General features: G+C 39.5%; 2 protein-coding genes across 2 annotated transcripts; one reads left to right on the top strand and one right to left on the bottom strand.

The window, feature by feature from the left end:
* Nucleotides 1-907: 907 nt before the first annotated feature.
* LOC118878607 (uncharacterized) lies at nt 908-1,775 on the top strand. The gene has a single exon (XM_036821653.2). The coding sequence runs from the start codon at nt 1,024-1,026 to the stop codon at nt 1,693-1,695; it is 672 nt and encodes a 223-aa protein (XP_036677548.2). The 5' UTR covers nt 908-1,023; the 3' UTR covers nt 1,696-1,775.
* Nucleotides 1,776-21,588: 19,813 nt separating this feature from the next.
* Nucleotides 21,589-22,541, bottom strand: LOC139353443 (uncharacterized). Its single transcript, XM_070997647.1, has 2 exons — nt 21,778-22,541; nt 21,589-21,718 (listed from the first exon to the last, which is right to left on the bottom strand). Exon 1 carries the CDS (start codon nt 22,290-22,292, stop codon nt 21,933-21,935), a length of 360 nt encoding a protein of 119 aa, XP_070853748.1. The 5' UTR covers nt 22,293-22,541; the 3' UTR covers nt 21,589-21,718; nt 21,778-21,932.
* Between the last annotated feature and the right edge of the window lie 694 nt (nt 22,542-23,235).

Raw genomic sequence — 23,235 nt, forward strand, 5'->3', positions numbered from 1 at the left:
TTAGAGTGGGCGTGGCACCCTGCTGAAACAAACTTGCGCTACGCAGGAATTTTAGGAATCTGCATGCCTAATCCCAACATTGTAGCTTGTATAGTTTCCGAGATCTCAGCGTTCATACGGACAGACGGAAATGGCTAGATCGACTCGGCTAGTGATCCTGATCAAGAATATATATACTTTATGTGGTCGGAAACGCTTCCTTCTGCCTGTTACATACTTTCCGACGAATCTAGTATACCCTTTTACTCTACGATTGACGGGTATAATAATGTTATGTTGCTTCGTTAATTATTTTAAGTTCAGCCGCCTGTGGCGCTAAAGAAGAAGAAGATAGGTGGCGCTATAGGATAGGTGTTGTAGTGAAAAAAACAGATCTCCATCAATCCCGCACTCCCTTAAGCTGAGTAACGGGTATTTAATAGTTGAGGCCATCGACTATAGCGTTTTCTTTTGAATTTGAATTGCATTATTGTCAAATTTCAACATTTCTTAAAGAAAAAATCAATAATTTGGATAAAGTTTTAGTGTGTATTTATCAGTTCGTCACTTTACCCTACAACTATTAGAAGTGAAAAATTATTGGCTTACGCCAAGAGCTGTAGTACTTAACTCCGCTGGAATTTTACCATTGAACTTTTACGGGAATATGCTCAATAGATGTCGGCAACTTTCTGCTTTTAAACTTTTAAAACATATTAATTTTTGAAAAAGTGGCATTCAAAAAACGAGTCGTTCATACCCTACACTCCCCTACACTAAAAGTTAATAAAAAATATGTGTCCAAAATAAATCGGTCTTGTCGTAAACCAAAAAATTGGCTATCGAAGGATACAAAAATACATTAAGTTATGGCTTTTAGGTGGCAGCCCTGTTCCTAAGATCTGATGAGCTAGTTGGCCATTCGTTTTCCTGTGACAGCTGAATTATTGCAATCGGAACTTTTCGACAACGTCAAGCTCTAGCGCCTTTCTATAAAAAGTAAAAAAATCTATACAATTTCGGCATATTCAGTTAGCCACAGCCATGGCCCCAAAGAAACGCATTTCTATGATCGCACCGAGGAGCGTGGTACCGGTAGTGCAGACGACCGAGACCGCGTCCCGGCGTTCAGTTGGCACCCAAACGAATGTCCTGGCAATGGGTCCGTCGAAGCTCAAGAAGATGAATGCCTTGCAGATACCGCCGTCCCAACATTTGGCCACGCACCTGATGCCGGCGGTCAATCCGCAGGCAGAACCGTTGGCCGCTTCCATCATGATATGTAAACAACCAACGGCTTGCCCACCGTTTGTTCCCGATTTGAATGAGAAGGCCTGCCAGGCGGTGGACGACGGTACTCTGGATTCAGCCGACCGTGTGATCATCCCGAATAACGGCGAGCAACCGATTGAATATCTGCAGTCCCTGATGACCAATCGAAGCGAAAATGCCAATCACTGGGATCGTAAACGTCTGAAAACTCTGATGACCCTAATCAACGACAATCCACCGCCGAATTGGCTTCTGGCGTCCCAAATGTGGCTGGAGGTCGACCAACTGGAGGAGCGTATAGAGGCCTACGATCAGAGGGAACTGCTCAATGCCAAGAAACCTAAGATGGACGAGGAGCTGGCCAATGGTCAATACGGGGGGCAGAACGGGCAGCAGGGTGAGCAGCAGAACGAAGAGGTTCATCAGCCTTCACCAAAGACTTAGGAAATCGAGCCATATGTTCTATGCATAATTGTTCATATTACATCAACAAAATAATATATAACACATCCATTAAATGTAAAATGAGCTTATTTACGGACTCTCTTGTATTGTCTTAAAGGAAGCGCAAGGGAGATGGAGAATGCAAGCAGCAAAGCGACTTTTTTCGAGATTTCAGGGAGCCACCTAGCGGTGATGACTTGAACAATTTTTAGGTAAATGGGCGAACAAAACTAAATCCCATTTTCACCTTTACAAAATCTTTGAGACGGTGGGGAACAGTCGGACTCAAGCGTTAATAGCGTTTGTGGGTGTACCAAACTTTTTCTAGGTCAATCGATAGGCACTCTTTTTCAAAATCGTACAGCTTATTACCTACACAGGTATATTATACAGCGGCGAGCCAAATGAGAAAAATTTTGAAAGTGCATTTATTTAGTAGATCGTATAGTACATTTTCGTCACGAAAGTTGAGATTAGAACTTTTGTATGTTGAAGGTGCAAATGTCTCTAGGTTTTTACCTCGTTAAGAGGTGTTTTTGTTTGATATTACAAGTTTTTGAAAAGTGAAGCCCGTTACTCGTGGAGTAAAAGGGTATACTAGGTTAACGTTGGAGCAAAATGAACTTGCGCTGCTCAAGAAGCTCAAGAATATACATACGTGCCAAGACCCAACGATCTAGCCTTTATAGTTTCCGAGATCTCAGCGTACGGACGGACCGACAGACGGACATGGAAAGATCGACTTAACTAGTAATCCTGATCAAGAATATATATTATTTATAGTGTAGCGCTTGCTTAAGCAGAAGTGGCTCATAGAGACACAGGGGTGGCGCCATCTAGCATTCGTGCGAAGAAATGTCCTGTAGCAGGTTTCGGAATAAGTGAGAGCAACAGGGGCAAATGTCAGGCTTTCTCGCGTCTAGTTTTTCACCTCATACTCCGGGGTTTGGGTTACCGCCTGAATTTTGGCATCAGAGTCGGTCTTTTCCGTTTTGGCAGCCTAGGCGAGCAGAAGTGAAAATTTCTCTACAAGTGTTTAATCCGCAAAGCTTAGCGCGAGTGACTAAGGTCGGCCTGTTCATCTTGCTGGGCCACCGGAAAAAAGGAGATATATTTAGGAGATTAACTACGGATTAGGCTACCAGCCGTCCTCAAAAGGTTCCTGCGCGGCCGCCGTGAATTCGAGAGAGATCTGTGGAGGTCATCCCCTATTATATTTGGAGCCGGACAAGCTGCTCGAAAAACTAGGTCGAGAAGCGGAAAAGAGGCCCAGTTCAGGGCCCCGCCAACAGCATTGCCTTTGGGGCGATGGAAGAAGACCCGACACACATAACCATTTTTGTTTGCTAAGTTACAAATCAAAAGCTTTTGCTTGGGGTTCGTTCTTCCTTTGAGCGAGAGCCAAAGGCAGTTGTTCGATCGCGCTGCAAGACGTTTGGTCCGTCGCGGAATCGCGGCGGAAATTTTCTTCGTAGAGCCGTGAATTTGGCGTAAAATGCCGGAAAACTAAGATAAAATTCAAGGGGGAAATCGGAAAAGTTAAGCCCCCAACTTGCACCAAATTCTTACGTTCCCCAACACTGAAAATTTAAAATAACGTTTAACGGCCGCTGCTCCCGAATACTGAACTTGGGTATATACGTTTAAAAATCTGTTAAAAATCGATTTACAAACGGATTGTAGTGATTGTGATTGTAGTGATAGTGATTGTAGTCTTCAAGAAAACAACATAAAACTAATTTCGGTTTTTAGGCGTGTATTTTTAAAGAAGCCATTTATGCCAACGTTTTTGAATTTTTTCCAACATTTTCAACTTTGACGAAGGGTAGCTTCTAAACTTATTAATGGAACTCAATTATGTGTATAAAAAAGTTAAAGGGCATTCTATTACCTGTAAAATGAGTCTTTGATGACCGAATTCGGTTGATCAGAACTCGAGTTAAAAAATAGTTAGAAAGTGCGAAAAACGCTTTTTACACTTTGTACAAAATTGGTACCATAGAAAAAATTTGAAGTGCTCTGTTCTTAATCAAGGAAAACAAAGGTTTCCTTGAAGGCGTATTTCATTATTTTTTTTTGTAAACTAATGTTTTTTGTAAACTGGTGTTAGCTATGAATTGTACTCTTAGAATTACTAATAGGAAGGCAGGCAAGACCTTTGGGCATGTTACCCATAATAGCTGAACCTAAGATGCATTGTATGGAAGCTAGGGCAGAAGCTAAAGAGAATATAGTTAAAAATGCAAGATGTGATAAAAGTAGAGTTGATCAAAATGAGGCAAAAATTGTGAAACATGGGATTGGCGATCATGTCTTGGTACGAAGTGAGGAACGGCATAAAACGAAATTGAATCTCAAGTTTAAAGGACTGCTTGTGGTAACAGAATTGCTGGAAGGTGATCGTTACCTATCGAAATCATTGACTAGTAAAATAACTTTTAAGTATTTTCATGAGAGCTTGCAAAAATTGCCAGATAAACGAGTTGAATCTGAGTTGGTCGAAGAGAGTGATGGCGTTGAAATAGACGCAGGAGATGACTTGAGACCTGTCACCTAAGAGGGGTGCACAGGACATCACACACAGAGGCTATGTTTGATCTGATGAGAAATTGTGGCACTAAAGGTGCATATAGTCGCAAGTGGCGGCAAGAGCCTGTAATGTGTTGTGATAAATTGTAAGCCAAATGGTCGGGTTTTCGCAGAAGAGTACAAGCTAGCCGTGTCGAGTGAATTAATAATAATAATAATATCACCAGTTTACAAAAGAAAATTGATGAAATACGCCTTTAAGGAAACCTTTGTTTTCCGGTAAGATACATCTCCCTGATTAAGAAAAGGGCACTTAAAATTTTTTCTATGGTACTAATTTTTTTTAAGTGTAAAAAACGTTTTTCGCACTTTTTTATTTTCTAACTCGAGTTGTGATTAACCGAATTCGGTCATCAAAGACTCATTTTACAGGTAATAGAATGTCCTTTAACTTCCTTATACACATCATTAAGTTCCATTCATTAGTTCAAAAGCTACACTTCATCAAAGTTGAAAAATTGGGAAAAAAAACAAAAACGCTGGCATAAATGGCTTCTTTAAAAATACACGCGTAAAAACCGAAATTAGTTTTATATTGTTTTCTTGAAGGCTAACCCGTAACGCAGAATATGCGCCATTGATCACGACAATCCGTTGGTAAATCGATTTTTAACAGATTTTTAAACGTATATACCCAAGTTCAGTATTCGGGAGCATCGGCCGTTAAACGTTATTTTAAATTTTCAGTGTTGGGGAACGTAAGAATTTGGTGCAAGTTGTTATGCATAACGTCAGTTTCCTTGCTATTAGTGCTGGGCAAGCTAAAAAGTATGCGATTGCAGTTACGAGGAAATCTGGACTAAGTGTTTCTGTCTAAGGTAGCACAACCTATTGACCTAAAAATCCGATGTTAGAATCAACACTGGTACAGTGGTGATAGAAAATCAGAGAGGTCAGGGTAAACTTTTATATACTATTATTAGTGGTACTTTGCACTACCTGTGAGGCAAGAAGTTAAAAATAATATTTAATAATACGGATTTTGTTGATCTATATATATAGTTTTCATGGTGTCAGTGATGCTGCCAGTGCTCGATGACCCAAAATGCCGTAATACTAAGTCTAACGGTTAAAAACGGGGCCGAGACGCCCAAAAAAAATGTTGACATCATCGAATTTTCAGGGGATAATAATATTCTGTAGATCAACAAAGAAAAAAAATTACATTAACATAAATGTGGTCCTCCGCGTCAAAAAGCTTAACCGCAATTTTATGTCATGAAGGAAGGTTTTGAAGAAAAACGCGAAAATCTGTTCCATTTGAGATGGAAGGAATGGTGTCCAAAGAAACCAATTAAATTGAAAAAAAATGTTTCTTAACCATGTACCATTTACAGAGGAAGTAAATTAATAACTATTTTGGCACCATTACTGGAGCAAGGATAGTTTAAAAAGTATTTTCACATTTGGCAAAAGTTCTAGAAGGCTTTGCAATTGACTTATAAATAGTGTAGAAAAAAGTTAAAAGAACAGGCTTTCCAATTACACCACTTTCAATGTGATGACTCTTTATTTATAGCTGATTTGTTCAACCAAACTTTTCTTACTACCTTAGGTTCGGTTAGGTTAGGTTTATCTCTAACAAACCACTTTAATTGATTAAGGAGTTGACCCACCCAAAAAATGCTAGGCCCAGTACATATAAAGATACCGATGTCTTATGGAGATTCCATCGCCAATTGCGGCGGCAGTCGTTCCCAGAGGGTTAGTTTAAAATGTTTGTTTGGATGTGGCAAGATTGCTTACCATTGCTTCCCAGATATGTATCGCAGTGCAATTAACGGTGACGCAGAGAGGCGACAGCGCTGAGAACGGTCGGAAAATTTGTACAAGAAGTTATACAATGATGCTTTTACTAATCACGGAACGGTTTTAACCTTTGACGCAATTTTAGCCAGGCTCGACTTTGTCTTTAGCGACAAGGGACCTATTCACATAATTGAACAAGAACTAAGCGTCTCTACACAAAATAAGTTCTCAGTTATTTACTTTTATAATTTGGCTTACCCTAATAATAAATAAAACCATAATGACTTATATGAAAGAAAATCCCATAACTACAGAAACAAACCTCAGACACAGGCAAAACGCCTTGAGAGTGTTTATAACTGGCCTAAACGGCCCAATTTCCGCCACTCTGTTTTCCGTTAATTCTCCTGACTTGCGAAACGCATTAGCCAGAGTGCAAGAAATGGAAAGCAACCAATTGAGGGCACAGTGTGCTTATCATTTTAGCTCTCCTCGACGCCGCTTTAACGAAAATCTAAGAACTTCATAAGACTCATATTATAAATCGGACAACTACAATCAGGGAAATCACATAGCTATCAACTTTTTAATACCTATGAAAATGCTAACAGCTATCTTAATGCTAATAACTTCCAAACAATAATAACTATCAGCAATACTCGGTTCAGTTCTAGCCCAAAAAATAATGTTTGGACCCAACCGAACAATACTTACCAAAACAGGGGTGAACCAGTGGAAGTGGACGCCATCATCCAACTCCAAAATAGAAATAATAATCCTTTTAACCAAACATTTGCAAGATTATCCAACCAGTTATCCAACCCGTGAAACCGGGCCACTTATGGAATTTATAAACAATTTTCAAAATTCGATCTAAGCGATCTTTGCCTCTGCCTTTGCATTTGCCTTTGTCTTTGCCCTTGTCTTCGGCTTTGGGGCCCGCCCTTGGTATCCCAGCCAAGATAAACAAACCAAACTTAAAGGACTTCCGCTCGAAACCCAATCAATTGCGTTGCAAGTTCAAACTATTGCGATTCAAACCCAAACAAATTGAATCGGTCAGCATATTTTAATTTCTCAATAGGATGCCATGATTTCATCAAAAGCTTTTATTCTAAACCAAGGAAAAGTTCTTGAAGCTCAAAGAAAAGCTTCTGGCAGAGGTTCGTTGGATAAGGTTTTAGAATTAAGCTGGCAGTCCATTTTGGATCGAGAAACAGACCGGAAGTTCGGAATTCGAATGTAAGAAATAAAGTGTTTTGTATTAGTGAAATAAAATTAAAAGGTTTAACACCAAGTTCGAATAAGTAAAAAATATATTTTTTTACTAAAATTACCAGTGACAATATTAATTTGTACATGTGTGGGGTGCGAATAGCGGAATAACGTTGCGGGAATTGTAAATACTTCCCTTATGCTTGTTTGTCACCTGCACAACTAAATTGCAAACGATTTGCTTGAAAAAATTTGTGGATATTGTAACTTTCTTTCCAAAGATTTTGAAATCCGGCTTCGACTGGACCAAAATGTTGGGGCGGGCGGCTTGGTCACTGAAATAGGTGAAGTCCCAAGAACGAAGGGTACGCAAAAAACACGGTGGTACTTTGGGGTTTTTACGCGACGTGCAAAGGTGATTATTGGTACACTTGGAAATAAGAACTGCTTAAGCCTATCTTAACTTTAGCGCTCCAGAGCGGAGCGGTGACATAGGGGAGAGATGGAGAGGGAGAGCGGACGGCAGTGCAAGCGCGAGTTACGTATAACCCCACTTCACTTCCCACATATGTCCAAAACCCAATTTCTTCTTTACCACCTCTTAATAATAAAGTACAAGAATTGCTTAACTCATTAAATGCTAAATAAACAATATATTAAAGTAATACAGCAAACAGGAAATGCACAGGTCAACGATCTGGCACATGCCAACCAAAATAAGTTCTAAGAATCCAAATAAGCAATATAACACAGTAAACAGGAAATGCATAGTTCATCGATCGTTATTAAATTCAGGCTAACTAGAGGCCAACGATCTTACACATGTCGACCAGAATAATTCGTAATAAGCACTTCTGTAAACCTAAATTAAGTTTTCTTTAAAACATTATCAATAAAGAATATTCAGTTGATTTTTGCCCACCAAACCCGCTTGACGTGTTTTACTTACAAATAATTTATTTTTTTAAAAACTTCGTAACTCCTTAAACAAAATTGGCGCAGTCGGTAGGATCCTTTTTAATTAAAGAGGGTCCAGTAATTATTCAAATCGAACTTAACGTGAAGAAAAAAAATATAACAAAAATTTTTTGTGATAAATAAAAAATACAAAAAGTCAGCAAACAGAAGCGAACTAAAAATCAGTCCGCTAAGTGAACGTGGTGCAGTGCATAGAAAAGTGCATTGATCAAAGCAAAACCAGACCAAGCAGCGCAACAGCATTAAATCCAACTAAAAATCAGTGGATTAATGCCTGTAGAGATCGAACTAAAATCGACTTAGACAGCGCTAAGAAGGAAATCAACTCAACCTGGATATAAGAAGGCAGCGAAGGATCGCTTCATACGACAATAGCAGGATGGCTCACGATAACGGCCAGTTGCCCCAAGCGGATCTTTTAGAACAATTGGCCATAAGGGAAAGACAGCTGGAGCAACTGCAACAAGCGTATGTACAGCTCCAAGGAAATGGAAACAACCCAGCCCAACAAGAGCGGTTGTTCAAAAACATCAATCGTTTGGCAACCTTTACGGGAACCGGGGAAATCTCCATCAACTCCTTCTTCAGTAGCGTGGAGTACCTGTTACAGACGGTAGAGGACCCACAACTCAAGAGAGAAGCCACAAGGACAATATTCTACAGGACAATTCAGGGTCAAGCAAAGGATGCAGTAATAAATATCCCGGAGCCGGACAACTGGGACCTGATAAAAGCCACCTTGAAGTTAAGATACAGACCAGACACGGAGCCGCACCAAATCTACAAGAGGATATGTGACCTGAGAGTGAATTCGGTGAGCGAGCTTGCAGTAGAAATTCAAAATATAAAATATAAAAATGATGAATTAATTGTGTATCATATGAATGATAATTTTATAGATTTAAGTAATGTCGAAAGTTTATTAGTTAACACAGCCAAAGAAATGACACAAGGCACTTTACTAGACAAGATCTACGAAGTCAGAGATTTAAGCACTATATTAAAGATAGTGATGCAACGCAGATATGAGAATAGTTGCATTAGGTATCAGTATAGGAAAGGTAGACCTAATCAAAACAATTACAGGAACAACAACCAGAATACCAATCAACAATATAATCAGCAAAACAATACAATGCAAAATGCACATCAAAATAAGAATACCGATCAACAATATAATCAGCAAAACAATACAATGCAAAATGTACATCAAAATTATCAGAGCAACAATTCAGGACAAGTTAGACAGAACAATACCCCTCAGAATTTTAGAGGCAATAACTCCGGACAAAGTAGACGATATCAAAATAATCAGTGGAATCAACAAGCAGGATCACATCAGTCTAGGCAAAATAGGCCAGCGAATGTGGTACCTATGGAGGTAGATAACATAGAAGCCAACCATCACCAAAACAATACCGACCAAAGCAGATACGACTATGACAACTACAACAGTGACCATAACTCGAACAGTAAACACGATAATAATCAAATGGAAAACTATCCACAGGCAGAATTCAATAATACGGTTTTTTTTACGAAGCCGCCTCGGATGGGTTACCACTAATAGAACTTAACATAGACAAACAGAAATACGTGGCCTTAATAGACACAGGAGCCACCTTGAGTTTAGTTAGCGACCAGATTAACGGTTACAGAAAAATAAGACTAAATACGCCCATACCATACACTACAATTAACAGCAAAGACGTAATAGCGTACGAAAATCATACCACAGCCCCAAAAGAATTTAACTTACCAAATAACGCAAGAGTACGATGGAAATTAGCCCCGCTTAAGGGAAGAAAATACAATTTTATCATAGGGATAGACCTCCTAAATTTTTTGAATGCATTTATAAACATTGAGAGGAAGGTTTTAATTTTAAATCAAAAAGAAAACGTAATTATAAACAATCCATATCAATACGAAGAAGTTTCCGTATTAGAAAGTAGCAGTAAAAACTTAGAGAATTTGAAACTCGACCACTTAAATGAAGAAGAAGTCAGAGAAATTAAAGTCATTGTACAACGATTTAGCAAACTTTTTTTTAAGGAGGGAGACCAACTAACTAGTACGACAGAAATTGAACACGAAATACGGACCAATACAGAGGAACAGTTAAACTCAAAACTTTATAGATACCCACCACAACACGCGGAAGAAGTTAGGAAACAAATAAAAGAAATGGAAGAACAGGGTATAATTAGAAAGAGTAATTCAAGATACTCTAGCCCACTTATAGTAATCCCGAAGAAGATCGACAACTCAGGAAAGAAAAAGTTTAGGATAGTAATAGACTACAGGAAGTTAAATGAAATAACCATAGACGACAAATTTCCGATTCCGAACATTAATTCTATTTTGGATAAACTAGGAAGAGCTCAATACTTCACTACAATAGATTTAGCCAAAGGCTACCATCAGATCTTAGTCCGAGAATTAGACAGAAAAAAAACGGCATTCGTAACGCCACATGGACTATATGGTTTATAAGAATGCCATTTGGGTTGAAAAATGCCCCTGCCACATTCCAAAGACTTATGAATGAAATACTTAGGGATCACATTAATAAAAAATGCGTCGTGTATCTAGACGATATACTTATTTTCAGCACCTCATTAAAAGAACATATTCAAGCTATTAACGAAATATTCCAAATATTAGAAAAGAAAAATTTAAAAATACAGATTGACAAGTGTAACTTCATGAAAATGGAAACTGAATTTCTAGGACATATCCTTACAAAAGAGGGCATTAAGCCAAATCTAAATAAGATCGCAATCATAGAAAAATTACTGTTACCACGAACAGAGAAGCAAATAAAAAGCTTCTTAGGTATAACAGATTATTACAGAAAATTTATAAAAGATTATGCTAAAGTAGCACAGCCAATAACCAAGTATTTGAAAAAAAATGTTAAAATAAATCTAAAAGACCCCACCTATGTCGAAGCATTTGAAAAATTAAAACATTTAATCAGTTCTCACCCAATTTTAAGATATCCCAATTTTGAAAAAAAATTTACATTAACTACAGATGCATAAAATTATGCAATTGGATCTGTCCTATCTCAAGACGGTCATCCAATCTGCTTTGCATCAAGAAAGCTAAACAATCATGAAAAAAATTATTCAGCAACAGACAAAGAATTCCTAGCAATACTATGGAGCGTCAATTATTTCAGACCATACCTTTACGGGAATAAATTCAAAATATTAACTGACCACCAGCCAATAAAATTCTTACACTCAAAACATTAAGGTAAAGATATTTCACCCAGACACCAGAGATGGTTATTAAAATTAGGAGAATATCAATTTGAGATAGATTACTTGAAAGGAAAAGAGAACAGAGTGGCAGATTTTCTTAGCAGACTGGAAGACAGCGACCTCACGAACAAAACCAAAAACGAAAGAGACAATGAATACAAAGATAATATTTCAGACATAATATTTCAGAGCAAACATTGAAGATAATCTCTCAACATCAACAGTACACTCAGCCGAAGAAAATTTACACAATCATTTTTATATAAAAGAGGAAAAAGTTAACAAATATAAAACACAAATAATTATTACAGACAGTAAAACAGACGAGTATAAAACAATACATGGAAAATCAATAATATTTATAGCAAAACATGACTTTCCAACAATGGGAGATATTTTCAGGAAATATATACACAAAGGAAAAGTCGGAATCTATTCAGAATTATCGTATCAAGAGTATAACATAGTACAAGAAAAACTAATGGAAATGTTTTCAGACAACAAACAATTAGAATTCATAAAATGCACACTCAGAGCTCAAGATATTGAACATGAAACAGAAGCAGTAAGACAAATTTCGTTTTATCATGTAAGAGAAAGTATGCACTCAGGAATTCAGGAAACATATAACCAATTGAAAAACAAGATTTACTTTCCAAAATTGTTAGAGTTGGTGCAAATGGTTATAAATCAATGCGATTTTTGCAAAGAAATAAAATATGATAGAAATCCTATTAAAAATAAATTCAGTAAAACGGAAACCCCATCAGATAAAAATCAGATAATACACTTGGATACATATGTAATAAAAACAAGGGAGAACGTTATAGTCGAGTACCTCGACTACCAGATACCCGTTACTCAGCTATATGGAGATATGCAAGCAGCAAAGCGAGATTAAAATGCGCCACCTACCGGCGGTATACAGATTTAAGCGTTATGGGCGTTAGAGTGGGCGTGGCAAATTTTTTTTTGGATCAATCGATAGGTATTGACGAGACGAATACATTTCAGTTAACATTTTTTATCTAGCATGAAAATTGTGGGCGTCACAGGGTTTTGCGGTTTGTGGGCGTTAAAGTGGGCGTGGCAAACTTTTTTTTGGATCAATCGATAGGTATTGACGAGACCAATACATTTCAGTTGAAATTTTTTATCTAGCATGAAAATTGTGGGCGTCACAGGGTTTTGCGGTTTGTGGGCGTTAAAGTGGGCGTGGCAAACTTTTTTTCGGGTCAATCGATAGGTATTGATGAGAACATTACATTTCAGTTAAAATTTTCTATCTAGCATCAAAACTGTAGGAGCCACAGTTTTGGGCGGTTTGTGGGCGTTAGAGTGGGCGTGGCAGTCTACTGAAACAAACTTGCGCTGCGTAGGAAGCTCAGGAATCTGCACGCCAAATCTCAATAGCCTAGCTCCCATAGTTTCCGAGATCTCAGCGTTCATCCGGACAGACGGACAGACGGACAGACGGACAGACGGACATGGCTAGATCGACTCGGCTAGTGATCCTGATCAAGAATATATATACTTTATGGGGTCGGAAACGCTTCCTTCTGCCTGTTACATACTTTCCGACGAATCTAGTATACCCTTTTACTCTACGAGTAACGGGTATAAATACACATTTTTTAACGACCATAGATAAATTTTCAAAGTTCGCAGCAGTATACCCATTAAATGATAGAAATCATATCACTATAGTAGAACAATTGGAGGAACATTTTACGAAAATAGGCAAACCAGGTAAAATAATAGCTGATAACGAATTTGATTCATTCAGGATTAAAGAACTACTAAGACAAGAAGGGATAGAATTACACTTAACAAAACCGAATAGTCACACTGGCAATTCAGATGTAGAAAGACTACACAATTCACTAGCAGAAAAGTTTAGAATAACATATAAAACGGAAGCGTCGAATATGTCAGTAAAACAAATTATGCAGAGAGCAGTGAGAAATTACAATGAAAGATATCACTCCACAATCAAATGTACCCCCAGCGAAGCCCACAACAATAAGATAGAATTGACAAAAAAAAAAAAGAAAATATAGATAGCGCTAAACAAAAAATGTTAGAAAAGCACAACGGCAACAGGGAGCATTATGAAGAAAAACGAGAAGAGGGTTTTATAAAGAACTACAAGGCAGTCAGACACAAAGAAGCTCCGAAATTCAAAAAAGCAAATCTCGGTAATATTGACCCAATAAATATTAAACGCCCTTATAAATTTACAGAAAATACTAACGACGACTATGTTGCTGACGACAATACTAATGACAATGGCAATATCAACAACAGCGGGAACACTAACGATTCAAGAAATACCTGATCAGGACGGGTATGCGCAAATAGAGATGAAAAATCAAGATATAATTATCACAACAGATATAGTAGTACATATAATAAACTTAAAAGATATTGACAATATTTTGAACGAAATAGGAAAAAACATAGAAATGACAAACAATGACAACAAACACATATTACAATCGGAACTAACTGAAACAAAAAATAAATTGTATACCCTATATGGAAACCACAATCGCGAAAGAAGAGGATTAATTAATGTAGTAGGTAGTTCAGCAAAATGGTTGTTTGGAACAATGGACGATGAAGACAGGAAAGAAGTTGAGAATCATATCTCTACATTTAAAGAAAACAAGCAGGAAACAGATGAAGCATTAAACAAGCAAATTTACATAAATACGTATTTCAATGATACAATAAAATACATTGAACAAATAGTTAAATCAGATAGAGAGGCAATAGAGAGACAATTGAATGCAATTAGCAAATTCGAAAATAACAGATACCAGGAGAACTTATATTACGACCAACAGATAAAAATTCAGTTAATAAAAAATAAGATTGAACATTTGCAGGATAACGTTGCTTCTGCTAGATACAATATATTACATCCCAGCATATTAACAGATCACGAAATAAAAAAATACAATATCGATTTCAACAAACTAAACCATATAAAGTTAGCTACGGCTATGTTCAGAAATAATCTTTTAGTATTCGCAATAGAAATACCAAAAAACTTTATAACAGTAAAAATACAACAGATAATACCGATGCCTAATGAAGAAAACTTTGAAATAGATCAGGAATCAGAACTGATATTTAACTATAAAAATTCAACATACACCTATAAAACAAATAAAAAATTAAAAGAAATGCGAAAAAGTAAACATTGTGTATTTAAGAAAAATTGCAAACTGATACAAAGAAATTAAATGCAAATATTAGAACTAGACGAAGAAACCGTAGTAATTAAGAATGCTAAAAATGAAACATTATATCAAAATTGTAACAGCAATGAAATTAAAATGAAAAAAAATATTCTAATACACTTTACAAATTGTACAATAGGTATAGAAAATAATTATTTTACAAATTCATACGAATTAGATAAGAAAAGAATTTTATATGAGAAATCAAATCAAACTCAAAATTTTACTAAACAAATCACTTTTGAGAAAATATTGGAAAATAATAAGATTAACTGGTCGAACATAAGAAAATTAAAAACACATAAAGACATAAATTATTTTTTTAATGCAACCATACTTTTGTCAATAATTGTATTAATTGCGTACATTGTTTTAAAACACAAGAAAATTAAAATTCAGCTCAATAACAATAGAATTCAGGAGAATTCTTATCTAAAAGGGGGAGAAGTTACGTATAACCCCACTTCACTTCCCACATATGTCCAAAACCCAATTTCTTCTTTACCACCTCTTAATAATAAAGTACAAGAATTGCTTAACTCATTAAATGCTAAATATAAATAAACAATATATTAAAGTAATACAGCAAACAGGAAATGCACAGGTTAACGATCTGGCACATGCCAACCAAAATAAGTTCTAAGAATCCAAATAAGCAATATAACACAGTAAACAGGAAATGCATAGTTCATCGATCGTTATTAAATTCAGGCTAACTAGAGGCCAACGATCTTACACATGTCGACCAGAATAATTCGTAATAAGCACTTCTGTAAACCTAAATTAAGTTTTCTTTAAAACATTATCAATAAAGAATATTCAGTTGATTTTTGCCCACCAAACCCGCTTGACGTGTTTTACTTACAAATAATTTATTTTTTTTAAAACTTCGCGATTCCTTAAACAAAATTCGCGCGAGATGTAGACATCTGGATAAAACTGCCGCTCGACACTGCCTCCTGAAATTAAACGCCCTTTTGATGTAAACAATAGGAAATAAAAAAATACCGGTCCTCAATCTATTTATTCTAGATACTTAAGGGTTTGGGATAGTTTTACCGTGCTTAACTCTCTGTGTTACAAAAACTATTTAAATCGTTGTAAGGTCCATTTCCGACCGATCAGGCAATAGCCGTTCTGTTTTCCAAGCTTTTTCAAACGACATATTCTACCTTACCTCATTCTTCACAGCCTTATTCTTACACTGTATCCAAGTCTTATTTAATATTCTGACCAACCTTAAACGAAAGCTCTCTACTTGTTGGTCTTCAACGTGTTAGGTACGTTTATTCACCTGGTCCCGATGGAGTTCCTGGCTGCGTGCTTAGATATTGCGCGGAGGCCTTATGCAAGCCCCTCTTTAAATTGTTAACCCTATCCTAACAATCTTCACAATTTCCCCATATGTGAAAGGAATCGTGAGCAAATCCTCTCCATAGGACGCGAAGCGAAGTGGAAGCAAATAATTATAGAGGTATCTCTAAATTATCAGCGACCCCAAAGCTCTTTGAAAATTGTATTACTCTATAGGTAGATATATCTCCGTTTCAACACGGGCTTATGACACGTAGATCAACAACCACTAACCTTTTGGAACTTACATCATTTGTGATAAAGGGATTTAAAAAACATCTTCAAGCAGACGTCAATTTCACAGACTTTAGTAAAGAAATTGACCCTCTAAGTCATGTTCTTCTGGTTAGAAAACTGTTGATCTTTTAAAATGGATATATATATGGATTATATGAATTCCAGAATAGAAGAGTACTTTTTAAAAATTATTTCTCTCGTCTACTCCACGTTCCCTCTGCAGATGATGTTAAATTATGCCTGCAATACAAGGATACTTCTTGCCAGTCCAACTTACAATCCAATTTAAATAATTTTCAAACAATTTACTGGATATAAACGGCTCTAAGTGTAGTGACTTTTTGTCGTGTGAGTCCTCAATATGCAATATAGACGCTGAGTGAGGGCTCATTGGATAGAATAACTCTCGGTATGTATCATGGTGTTTTGTTGGACCCAAGACTAAGGTTTGCTGATCACATCTCGTCCATGGTGAGTTAAGCTAGGGGTGCTCATGGCGTTATTAAAAGGTGGTCAAAGGAGTTTTATGATCCTTATATAACTAAGACCTTATTTATTTCGCTTGTCCGCCCGATACTTGAGTATGGATCACCCGTCTGGAGTCTGCAATACGGAATTCATGTTGATCGTATCAAATCTGTACAGAAGAACTTTTTACTATTTGCTTTAGGTAGGCGCCTGGGATGCAAACCTTATTTTACCTTCTAATTCTAATAGATTACTCCTAATTACCTAACCCTCCCTAGTCAACCGCAGAACGATGCTTGGAACAGTCTTTATTTATAACCTTATTCGGAGTTAAATGTATAGCCCCGACTTGGTTATCCAGCTAAACTTTTCTGTTCCATGCAGATTAACAAGAAATTTCATTCCCCTAATTTTAAATCATTGTAGATCTAGATCTTTCAGAGTATTGTGTTCTGATTACAATTGACTTTATCCTATTATCACAAAATTTGACTCTCTGCCTCTCCTAAGACGATTAATATTAAATGTTTTAACACAGATTTAGATCCTACTTTTTTTCCTCGAACTTTATCTTTATTTTTCTACGCGTCTATCATCTCTCGGATTCATGCCGCACGACACAAGGCAGCGCCCCTCGGTTGATTAGGCGGGAGGTGTGGCTTTGGAATCCCACGCTTAAAAAAAGAATATTTATACCCGTTACTCGTAGAGTAAAAGGGTATACTAGATTCGTCGGAAAGTATGTAACATGCAGAAGGAAGTTCAGAAACTCTTCCTTTTTACCATATAAAGTATAAAACAAGGAAGAACGCTATAGTCGAGCACCTCGACTATCAGATACCCGTTACTCAGCTAAATAGAGATATGCAAGTAGCAAAGCGAAATTAAAATGCGCCACCTACCGGCGGTATACAGATTTAAGCGTTATGGGCGTTAGAGTGGGTTTTTACTCTACAAGTAACGGGTGTAAAAAGCTGATCGGGGGTTTCAAGCACTTTTCTTACTTATTATACCCTCGCAGAGGGTAATATGATTTCAGTCAGAAGTAGGAAACGTTTCAGACCCCATAAGGTATATATATTCTTGATCAGCATGACTAGACAAGTCGATCTAGCCACGTCCGTCTGCCCGTCTGTTCGCCCGTCTGCGCAAACTGGTCTCTCAGTTTTAAAGCTATCGGCCTGGAACTTTTCCAAAAGTCTTCTTTCCTTTGCAGTAGTAGTATATAAGTATAAGGACAACTATATCTTATAGCTCGTTTAGGAATAATCGGGGAAAAAATTTAAAAAAATTATATCTGTGGTGTTTAACATATATCCCCCTACGCTTGGAAACTACATTTTTTAATTAGTTCTGAATTTCGTATTTAATTTTGTCAAAATCGGACGACTATATCATACAGCTGCCATAGGAAGAATCGGAAAATTGGTGGGAAAATAATATGAATCAAATTATAGCTTCGGTGTTTTTTGACATATTTATCTTATACTAATGGGAATATAATTTTTTCTATTTTTAAGAACTTCGAATTGGATTTAATAATAAGACCTGCAAGGGTATACGAACTTCGGCTTGCCGAAGTAAACTTCCTTTCTTGTTATACCCTTGCTGAGGGTATTATGATTTCAGTCAGAAGTTTGCAACGCAGTGAAGGAGACGTTTCCGACCCCATAAAGTATATATATTCTTGATCAGCATCACTAGACGAGACGATCTAGCCATGTCCGTCTCTCCGTCTGTCCGTCGGTTTCTACGCAAACTAGTCTCTCAGTTTTTAAGCTATAGGGCTAAAACAGAAACGGAAATCGGAAAAAAAAATTTCTTTGGTGTTTTTTAAAGTATAACCTCCTACGCTTGGAAATAACATTTCTTAATGAGTTCTGAATTTCGAATTTAATTTTATCAAAATCGGACGACTATATCATATAGCTGCCATAGAAACGATCGGAAAATTGGTGGGAAAAACATTTCCTTTAAACCCTGAGTTTAAAATTTATTCTAATCTTAGGTTAGGTTAGGTTAGGTAGGAGTGGTTGGAGACTAAATATTAGTCCCCTCACTTAGGCCACAATGGGCCCCTTGTGATACCACATGATCTCTGAAAGATCCGTTTCCCTAGCTCATGGGTTTTCTGCCTTCGCGAAGTATTCTGTTCTTCTTAAGAAACATAGTAGTTTTTGAATGCTTACGTCCTGAATGGCCGCAAGGTTCGGAAGTGTGTAGCTACCTAGGGTTTGAAAGCGCTTTAGGTTATGCGCTGGGCAGAAGCATAGGAGGTGTTCGATGCTCTCCTCTTCGTCTATCTCTTTGCAGCTGCGGCAGAAGTCGTGGTTACTTAGACCCAGCCTTGTCGCATGAGTCCCTATGAGACAGTGGCCCGTGAGGGCATTTAGGAGAGTGGAGATGTCCTCCCTACTACATTGTAGGAGAGTTTTTGTTCTTTTCGTGTTATAGTTTGGCCATGTGAGTCTAGAATTGTGGCATATTGAGATTGAGTGGGACGTAGTCTGTATAACGTGGTAGGGGTGAATGTTTTGATAGGGTAATGGAGTGACCCGTGGAGCCCGTTGTCCAAGCCGCTGCTTCACGGAGTCTCAGCGCTGTTGCAGATGCCCAGCTTTTGGCAAGTAGGTCCAGGGGTTGGAGATCGAGAATTGTGTTTAGTGCCTCGGTGGCGGTAGTGCGCATCGCCCCACTGATGCAGAGCTCTGCGCTCCTTTGGATCTTGTGAAGGATCCGGAGGTTGCAGTTCTTATCTAGAGAAGGCCACCAAACGATGTTTCCGTAGAGGAGAATGGGCCTGACTATTGCAGTATATAGCCAGTGAACTATCATGGGGGAGAAACCCCACTTCCTCCCTATGGCTTTTTTACAAGCGAAGAGGGCTATGGCCGCTTTGCGTGTGCGATCTAGGATGTTATCAGTCCAGAGGAGCTTTTTGTCAAGGATGACACCTAGGTACTTTGCTTGGTTGCTAAGGGTTAGGCGCGTTTGGTGTAGTTTTGGGGGAACTAGAATTGGTACCTTGTACTTCCTTGTAAAGAGAACTAGTTCGGTCTTTTCCGGGTTAACTCCCAGTCCACAGCCAGCCGTCCACCGAGAGAGGGTGGATAGGGCTGTCTCCATTAGATTACAAAGGGTTTGCGGGAACTTGCCCTGCAGTAGGATAACCACGTCATCCGCGTAGGCTGCCACTTTTGTGCCCGCCTCTTCTAGAAGTGATAGCAGTTTGTTGACCACCAAAACCCATAGAAGAGGTGAGAGTACGCCCCCTTGTGGGGTTCCTCTACTGACATTCCTGGTCGAGAGGGCCGATCCCATAGTGGAGTGCACTACCCTGCTGGTTAGCATGGTGTGTATGAGTCCCACTATGGGCCGCTCAATGCCCAGTTCAGTCAGAGCACCAGTGATCGCCGTTGGGGTGACGTTGTTGAAGGCGCCTTCTATGTCTAGAAACGCTGCAAGAGAGTATTCCTTATTGTGGAAGCCTCGTTCTATACTGTACACTAGAGAGTGGAGGGCGGTATCGGTTGATCTACCCTTACGGTACGCATGCTGTGCGTCAGAGAGTAGGCTATGGTCGATGGTTAGTCTGATATGGGTGTCAATTAGCCTTTCCAGGGTCTTCAACAAGAAGGAAGAGAGACTGATCGGGCGGAAGTCCTTTGGGTTAGTGTGGGAGGGCTTGCCGGCTTTCGGTATAAAGATTACCTTGACGTCCAGCCACCTTGTTGGAATATGGTTTAGAGCAAGGCAGCCGTGGAAGATGGCTGTCAGCCAGGGAAGGGACATATCTAATGTCCGTTGTAGCTGGGCCGGGAAGAACCCATCTGGGCCAGGTGATTTGAAGGGCTTAAAAGAGTTAACAGCCCACTGAATGCGGTCAGGGTTTGAAATGTTGGCAATACTCTGGTCGTCTAGATTCACCTCTATGTGGAGGTCCTCCACTACCTGGGTATTGTTAGGGAAGTGTGTGTCTAACAGTAGTTCAAGGGTTTCCTGACTGTTTTCCGTCCAGCCATCAGCATTGGTTTTAAGATAGCTAATGGTAGCTGGAGCTTTAGCTAGAATTCTTCTGAGTCTGGATGCCTCCGCAGTAGATTCTATGCTACTGCAGAAGTTAGCCCAGGCTCTTCGTTTTGATATTCTTATTTCCTTTTTGTATAGGCTTAGTTTTGAATGATATAGATTCCAGGAGGATTCGCTATTGTTGTATTTAGCTTTATTGAAGTAAGTTCTACACTCTCTTTTAAGGTTCGCTAGGGTTGGGTTCCACCATGGGGGTTTGTGCTTTGTTTTGACTGTTCTACTTGGGCAAGCCCTTTTTAAGGCCTCACCGCAGATATCAGTAAAAGTGTTAACTAGGCTATCTAATTCTTGACGGTTGCGTATGTGTGTCGGAGGAGCGGGTAGGTTCCTGTTGAGGAGATTTTTATAGTATCCCCAGTTGGTTAATCTTAGATTAGTTATGTTCTCGGCGGGAGGATGTTCTAGACTTATTGTAAATTCTATGTATCGGTGGTCCGAGAATGAGTGTTCGATCCCCACCTTCCACGCGTCTAGCTGGTTAAGTAAGGGATCAGATATTAGAGTAATGTCTAGTACTTCCCTCCTATTTCTAGTGATGAAAGTTGGGTCATTACCTTTGTTGCAGATGAATAGATTTGATTGAAGGAGATAGTCGTAGAGTAACTCACCCCTTTCGTTGGTGTTTGTACTTCCCCATTGTGTGTGGTGTGAGTTAGCGTCCCCACCCAGGATGAGTTCCTTAGATGAGTGAGTGCGTATGAGTTCTTGTGTAGTGGTGTTTGGTAGTGGCCCTTCGTGGTCGTGAGCCAGATAGAATGATGCTATGGTGTGATGGGTGTGTTCGTTTAGCTCCAGTCTGACCGTGGTAAGGTCGCCTTCGCTAAACTGTGGAATAAGAAATGTGTTAAAGTGTGTTTTTGTAAGAATGCAGGTTCTGGTTTTACCCTTGTCCTTGGTGTAAAATAGCTTGTATAGGGGGGTTGATAGGCCACAGATGTTGTTACCAACAATCCATGGCTCTTGAATGAGGACTACGTCTATGTTGCCTGTTGCCAGGCGGGTGAGGAGGGCAGCGGATGCTGCCTTGCTGTGGTGCAGATTAATTTGCAGAAACTGCACCATCTTTGGGACTGGGGTCGGGCTGGGTACCCTCCGCTTCCTCCGCTATGTCCTGGAGGACAGAACGCCCTGGTCGGGTTGTGTCCTGGGTGCACAGCTGTTTCAGGCTCTCCGTCAGCTCCAAGTCGGTTGACACGTAGCCGGTGAGGGTGGCCTCCTCGTGATCTGGTTCGTCGTCGCTCGGGGGTTCGTACGACGCACAGGCAGCCAGGTTGTCTGCCGCTGTTTTATCGGTGTCATAAATACGAAGCTGCACCTTGTCGAACCCGTAGTTCACTCTGTGCTGCTGGGCTGCGAGGGGTTCCAAGCAGGCCTGGTTTAGGAGGATAGCCACGCTCATGGTGACTCGCTCAGTTTTCTCCACCTTGACCACCTTCCAACCGTCTGTTGGCAGTTTTGGGTTGAACCTGGTCAGCAGGCTGAGTATAGCCTCTGGTTCCGATGGTTCCGACGGCAGCCACACCCTCGCTCTCGGTCGAGACGGGATGTCCGCAGCCTCACAAACTGCCAGCTTGGCCCCGGGGTAGACCTCGCCGACTTTGTCAATTGCAGCCTTGTAGAGTGCTGCCGATCTCTCGTCTTCGCAGGCGATCAACTTTACGCTGCCCTGGTACCACCCTGCATCTGTGCAATCGGGTGGCGGTCCTGGGTTTTCGTCCAGCACTTTCAAGGCCACTGTCGCAAGGGCCCGTCTAACCAGACCCCAATGGTTTCTTGGGATCCTTCCGCCTTCATCGCTCTGGTCGATGACTCCAATGATCTTCCGATCCTTTACCACTTCCGCAAAGGATCTCGACCATGTGCCGCGGTTGGTTACTTTGGCCTTCTTGCTCGCTGGTTGAGCTGACTCCATCGACCTCTCTCGCTTGTTGCTGATAGTCATAGCGATGTCGAAATCTGGGATAACTGCCTTCGCCCAGGCTATGTCCTCTTGGATTTTCTGGTAATCCAATTTCGAAGTCTGATCCTCACGTATCGGATTGGTGGCCAGCCGTTTGAGGATCCTAGTAGCCTTCTTTCTTTCAAGAGGTCCTGCCTGGTTAGGTGGTACCCTCTTAAACTCCTTTGCCCTGGTACTCACCATGAGACCGGCTTTGGCGCTCCCCTCAGGTTGGAGTGGCTGGTTAGCCACACCTACGCTGGTGGGAGGCTTGGGCTTGTCGCTATGGCGAGTTGGGCTTAGCCGGCTGCGTTGTTCGCTGGCCTTGGCAGGGGTCGACGTCACGTGGACTGGGGTAGTCAGAGCCGTGATCTTGCTCTTACTTTCGTCGTTGGTTACGACT

Source organism: Drosophila suzukii, chromosome X (genome assembly GCF_043229965.1).
Source record: "Drosophila suzukii chromosome X, CBGP_Dsuzu_IsoJpt1.0, whole genome shotgun sequence".
Taxonomy (NCBI): Eukaryota; Metazoa; Arthropoda; class Insecta; order Diptera; family Drosophilidae; genus Drosophila; species Drosophila suzukii.

Excerpts from the sequence above, each read along its gene's own strand:
- LOC118878607 (XM_036821653.2), top strand. The coding sequence starts at position 1,024 with ATGGCCCCAAAGAAACGCATTTCTATGATCGCACCGAGGAGCGTGGTA.
- LOC139353443 (XM_070997647.1), bottom strand. The coding sequence starts at position 22,292 with ATGAGCGTGGCTATCCTCCTAAACCAGGCCTGCTTGGAACCCCTCGCA.